This window comes from Squalius cephalus, assembly GCF_949319135.1.
Source record: "Squalius cephalus genome assembly, chromosome: 10".
In the NCBI taxonomy this organism is placed as follows: Eukaryota; Metazoa; Chordata; class Actinopteri; order Cypriniformes; family Leuciscidae; genus Squalius; species Squalius cephalus.
In genome coordinates, this window is record NC_137131.1 from 3,075,702 (window position 1) to 3,081,701 (window position 6,000).

General features: G+C 36.0%; 1 protein-coding gene across 5 annotated transcripts in view; it reads left to right on the forward strand.

Annotated features, from left to right (window-relative positions):
* Positions 1 to 4,271, forward strand: part of slc12a5a (solute carrier family 12 member 5a) — a 178,882-nt gene extending 174,611 nt beyond the window's left edge. For 2 of the 5 annotated variants that reach the window (XM_079884091.1, XM_079884093.1), the window contains exons 22-26: positions 528 to 653; positions 1,796 to 2,013; positions 2,101 to 2,115; positions 2,207 to 2,340; positions 3,661 to 4,271. In XM_079884091.1, coding sequence (XP_079740217.1) covers positions 528 to 653; positions 1,796 to 2,013; positions 2,101 to 2,115; positions 2,207 to 2,340; positions 3,661 to 3,752 — 585 coding nt within the window. In that variant the 3' untranslated portion in view covers positions 3,753 to 4,271. Of the gene's footprint in view, positions 1 to 527; positions 654 to 1,795; positions 2,038 to 2,100; positions 2,116 to 2,206; positions 2,341 to 3,660 lie in introns of all 5 variants that reach the window. The other 3 variants (XM_079884092.1, XR_013822569.1, XR_013822570.1) reach the window with 3 other exon arrangements.
* The last annotated feature ends 1,729 nt before the right edge of the window (positions 4,272 to 6,000 follow it).

Here is a 6,000-nt window from a genome sequence, read left to right on the forward strand (position 1 = left end):
TTTTTTTGGTAAGTGTTTTATTTTTTGATTGTTTTTATTTGTAATTAATTATTTGATTAATTCTTATTATTTATAATGAATTGCAATACTCTACAGTTTGAAATCCATTTCACTGTAAAATGTAATTGTCCATAATTATAATCATTGATCATCAACAATGAGGACATTATGATTAAACATGTTGCTTTACAAAGTTTGTGCATCAAAGTTAATTTAATGACAAAAGTCTTTCAATGTCATCTGTTAATTTCAGAAGCTAGGAAAATTACTTTTAAATATGGAAATGTTTTGAGTATTTTTTTTATTTAATTTTTTTTTGCTGGATACTTTTAATTCTAAACAGTAAAAATACTTTAACTTAAGGATTTCTCTGTACTTTATGCAGATGAGGGGAACATCTCATTTACATAATACTATTACTTTGCAGTATATGATGCAGTTGTTAATATGTTTAATGAAGACTGGTTATGCGTGACATCACTGCTGGTGGGCGGGGCCTCGTCTCAGGAATCTTCTCCATGTTTCAGATCCAGAGCATCACTGACAGCTCTCGCGGGTCGATCCGTCGTAAGAACCCGGCCGCGGTCACGACCCAGCTCAGTGTGACGGAGGAACCGGCGGCCAGCAGCAAAGAGGAGAAACCAGAGGAGGAGGTACAGCATGTGGAGCCAATGCTCATGTCATTCTGTGCTTGTAATCTTCAGATATCTGAGTTAATGAATGACTTTACAGGTTTCATCTTACATGGCAATAGCAGCCACATCTCATGTGTTGATCATGCTGTGATCTGAACTTGATTGATTTGTCTGATATCTCAGAGTAATGGACACCGCAAAATCCATCCATCTCTCTCTCTCTCTCTCTCTCTCTCTCTCTCTCTCTGTCTGTCTCTGTCTCTCTCTCTCTCTCTCTCTCTCAAAAGTTATTTTATATATTGTAAATGTTTTATTTATTAGAAAAGCCATATTAATGATTTAATATGGCGTAATTCATTGTTTTTAATTATTTTTTTTTATTTTTTTTTAAAGAAAATTAAATCATTATTATAATTATAATTAAAACATTTAGCAAACGTAAATGCACTTTTTTTTTTTTTTTACTTTTAATTCTTATAGTTGTAATAAATTCATTATTGGAATTATATTTTTTACTTGTCTTTTAATTTCATTCTAAAAAAAAACAGAACCAAAACAATTAAGTATAACTGTGTACCTCCCTATCTCCCTGTTACGGCTTGTCACTCTTTATTATTTTCTTATTTTGTTATATGAATAAAAATAAAGTTGACCTCCGAAGACGGGGGGGTGGTGGCTGGGCAAAAAAAAAAAAAAAAAAAAAAAAGTATAATTAAAATGGAAGTAATCAGTAAATAAACAACTTTTTTTTTAATTATCTGATTATTTAATTATTTTTAACTATTTTTTTATTTAATTTAATAATAATTTATTATTTATTATTATCATTAATTATAAATCATAGTCATTTTCATTGTCATCATAATCTCATTTTTATTGTACTTATTTAATTTATTTTTTTGCTATTTATTATTTTATTTTATAATTATGTATTATTTATTATTATCATTAATAATAAAGCATAGTCATTTTCATTGTCATTGTATTGTAATATTTATTTTAATTATTTTATTTTAATTGAATATGTTTTGATTTATAATTTAAAAAATCTATATTTATTTCAAATCTTTTAATCTCCGAGCATTAACAGTTGTATCTTTTCCTTTTCTTTTGCCCTGACATTCTCCATATGTGCGTATGTGCCGGTCCTGCCCTCTCAGTCTGTCCCTGTGTCCCCGTCCCAACAGGAACAGCTCATTCATGACAAGAGCACCAACCCGCCCACCCCGGCCACTCCTCAGTCCCCCAGCGCAGACGCCGAGACCCCCGGCACGACCGTTCAGATGACCTGGACTGAAGCCAAGTGTGATGGAGAGAAGGCCAAGCCTGTAGGAGCCACCACACCAGAGGCCATCAAAGACCTCTTCAACATGAAACCGTGAGTGCCGCAAGGCTTAAACCTGCACTCAGTTTAACATTGCACACTTTTACACTCGTCTTTCTGTCTTTCTTTGTCATGCCACAGAGAGTGGGAAAACCTGTGAGTATAGATGCACCTCTGACTGCGATACACATGTTAACACTCACTGATGTTGATGAATGTTTGTGAGCTTATCATCCATTGTTTTCAGAAACCAGTCCAACGTGAGGCGCATGCACACTGCTCTCAGACTCAATGAAGTCATCATTAAGAAATCCCAGGAGGCCAAGCTAGTCCTGCTCAACATGCCTGGACCACCCAAAAACAGAAGCGGCGACGAGAACTGTATCTTGATAAATGCTATGATCATCATTATTAGGGCTGCACGATATTGAAGAAAAATGCGATATCCGATAACTCATTAAATAATGCGATATTCGATAACTCATTAAATAATGCGATATCCGATAACTCATTAAATAATGCGATATCCGATAACTCATTATGCGATATTCAATATATGCAATACGATAATGCTTAAAGTGTGTAAAATAAACTTAAATTATCTTTAAAATTTATTTAGATTAATTTCACATTTTTTTTGTGACGAGAAAACATCCCTACGACTTCTGACAGTGAACAGCAGTGTTTTACTGTGGTATAAGAAGTGTTATTTTAACATTGGTGTAACCACAGGGTTTAGGGTTTCAGGTTATCCTACATTAGGGTTATTAAACAACAGAAACTGAATAATCAAATGTAAAAATAAAACACTGCTTAGTTTTCACTCTATACTGATTCTTATTAAAGCTACAAAAGTTATTCAGCCAAGAGCAGTGAGTGATTTTCTCTTTGTCTTTTGTTCATGACCCCAGTTATTGCAAGCTGTCGCGATATGCATATCGCGATATATACATTTGTGATATTTCGATATATTGTGCAGCCATAATTATTATTCATTTCTATTCCATTTTGATGTAAAACCAATTCTAAAGTCAAAAAGGAGCTTTTTTTTAAAAAAAAAAAGGTCTCATCGAGCACATATGCATTATTGGATGCAATGCTACCTTTCAAAAGCTTGGGGTCAGTTTTTTTTTTTTTTTATTATTATTATTAAAAAAATGCAATTGATCAAAAGTGACAGTAAAGACATTTGTAATATTAAAATATCCATTTCAAATAAATGCTGTTCTTTTGAACTTTCTATCCATCAAATAATCCTAAAGATTAATTTCCTCAGAAATATGAAACAGCTCAACTGTTTTCAACATTGATAATAATCATAAATGTTTCTTGAGCAGCAAATCATCATATTAGAATGATTTCTGAAGGATCATGTGACACTGAAGACTGGAGTAATGATGCTGAAAATTCAGCATTGATCACAGGAAAAAAAAATACATTTTTAAATATATTAAAATAGAAAACAATTATTTTGAATCGTAATAATATTTCACAGTATTTTTTATCAAATAAATGCAGCCTTGCTGAGCAGAAGAGACTTCTTTCAAAGCATTAAAAATATTTCCGCCCCCAAACTTTTGAACAATAGTGTATTTCAGGAATACACATAATTTGCATACTGCGCACCATATTTACATACTGCAAAAGTAGTGTGTGTATCTTTTACAGCTCCTCTCCTTTCCTTGACTCTCCATCAATCAGACATGGAATTCATGGAGGTTTTAACCGAAGGTCTCAACCGGGTCCTCCTTGTGCGCGGTGGAGGTCGCGAGGTCATCACCATCTACTCTTAAGAAACATGTCGACGTCACCCGACCCCACTCGCCCCCCCTTCCCCAGTGTGACCCAAGCAATATCCCAGAATTCCCTTCAGTCAACCAGCTTCATTCGTTCTACTGGTCTGCCAAGCTCTCACTGGCCGAACATCGCTCTTGGCGCTACTCTCGTTCACACTTCACCGTTCAGTGAAGTGCACTGTTGATGTCAGTGGGTATTTGTTCAATGCCCCCTCTGCTGTAGCTTTCCTGCATCATCTGTCAATCACTGCTCTCGCCCAATCAGAAGCAGCGGGTGGGTTGGGCTTGATTTGTTTTTATTTATTTGTTTTAAAGAAGAGGATGCGGGATGGAACATGCAACGTCAATGAAGAAGGATTCGACGTTCAGAACTACGCCAGAGATGCTGTGAAATCTTTCTGCTCTGGTAAAGAAAGATCTCCTGATAACCTTGGGAAAAAGATTTTCATGGTTTGAACCCGTTCCTATTGGTCTGCAGCTTCGTTAAATGTGAAACGATTAATAAGTTTATTAAAACTAATGTGAACTGTGAAATGTGAAGTTTAAAGTCAACATGATATCAAACTATCCATCTTATTTTTCAACCCTCAATCAAATCCCTCGCCCATTTTTTAGATATCTTCCAGAGGTTCGCTTGGGAAGTGTGTCGTATTACGGAAGTAAAATGGTTTGCGAACGGCATTTCACGTTGACTTTAAGCGGGTTCCTCTGCACAAAGACCTGTGTTTCTGTATTTGTTTAGTCTCATCGACCTCCTCCATGTTTTCGGGTCGTTCCTAGCTATTCCCCTGCCAAAAACAGTCACAATATGTGCCAAAAACCAGGCTGGCAGGGTGTGCGACTCTCTGCTTGACAGCAAAGCAGCGAGCAAGAGTCTATCAGTGTAACCGACACTGTAATTAGCAAAAGAATGAGCTAAAAAAAAAGACAGAAAGAAAAAAAAAGTACTCAGCCACTACAAGTAGTGTACATAGCGTATAAGGCATTAAAAAATATTGGTGTAGTATTTTTATTGTGAAATAACCGAAGATTCTGGTGAAAAAATGCTGTTGTCTTAAGGCCAACTCACACAACACCATCAGACGCCGACATATTAAACCACGTCACTTCTCAGATAATCGAAATTCAGCATGTTCAATCGGCCAAAACGAGCTCCGACAGACGCCAGCACTGATCCAACATAACCCGACCGAGTGTGTGACGGTGTGGTGTGAGTTGTCCTTTACAGGGTCAGGGTGTTTTGTGCGGCTACAGGCTTCACTATGGCGGCTTGACGTGTACTACGGTACCGAACCTCCCCTTCCCAACAAGCACTCAACCTGCACTGACAGCCACTGTGTAACAAATGATTTAATGAGTCCGTGGATTCATTAAGTGTGTGTGTGTGTGTGTGTGTGTGTGTGTGTGTGTGTGTGTGTGTGTGTGTGTGTGTGTGTGTGTGTGTGTGTGTGTGTGTGTGAGTGTGTGTGAATTGCATCCTTGAGCAAATGAAAGTTGGCCATTTCTTTAGTTTTTTTTTTCCCATTTTGCTATGAAAAAAAACCTCTCTGTTTGTTGCATTTACAAATCTGTATAAATTAGCTATATCATAGATCTATATCGAACTTGGTGAGGCGCACGGAAATGTCACAGAGATATATATAGAGTATTATCGCATCTGATTGTATTGCCAAACTTTGATTTCACTCGTGCCATATGAATGAAAATGTGAAATTGTCAATAGAAACAAATATTAATGACATTGCCACTTTAAACACTAGTGCTGCATTCACTATATTAATCACTGAGTTTCAGACTTAAAGAAAAAAAGCTAATTTCTTTAACAAATCATATTATATGATGGATCCGACTTTATATAAAAGCATCTAAAATGGCAGTGGCTTTAACAGTTTAAGCTCCATTTGAGATGTCATTTTGTGTTACTCTGCTGTTGCAGGAAGTGAATTGATATGATTTTGAAGAAGTAGATTGCTGTCATTATCAACAAAGCCACATATGGATCAATTTTGGCGGTTTGGGATTTGCCATAAACATTTCAGAATAGACTCTCAGTTGTCGCTTTGGTAATTACAGTAATTCCGATGCGAGTTCGACGTGAACGCAACATTAGATTGAGCTGTTATGACACTAGTAAAGCATGATGGATCAAATGACATCCATAAATCTGAACTCTATGCAGTGCGACTGTAATGTATTAGCCAAATCACAAAACAGTGAGATGCAAAATTAACCAGAGATTATGCTT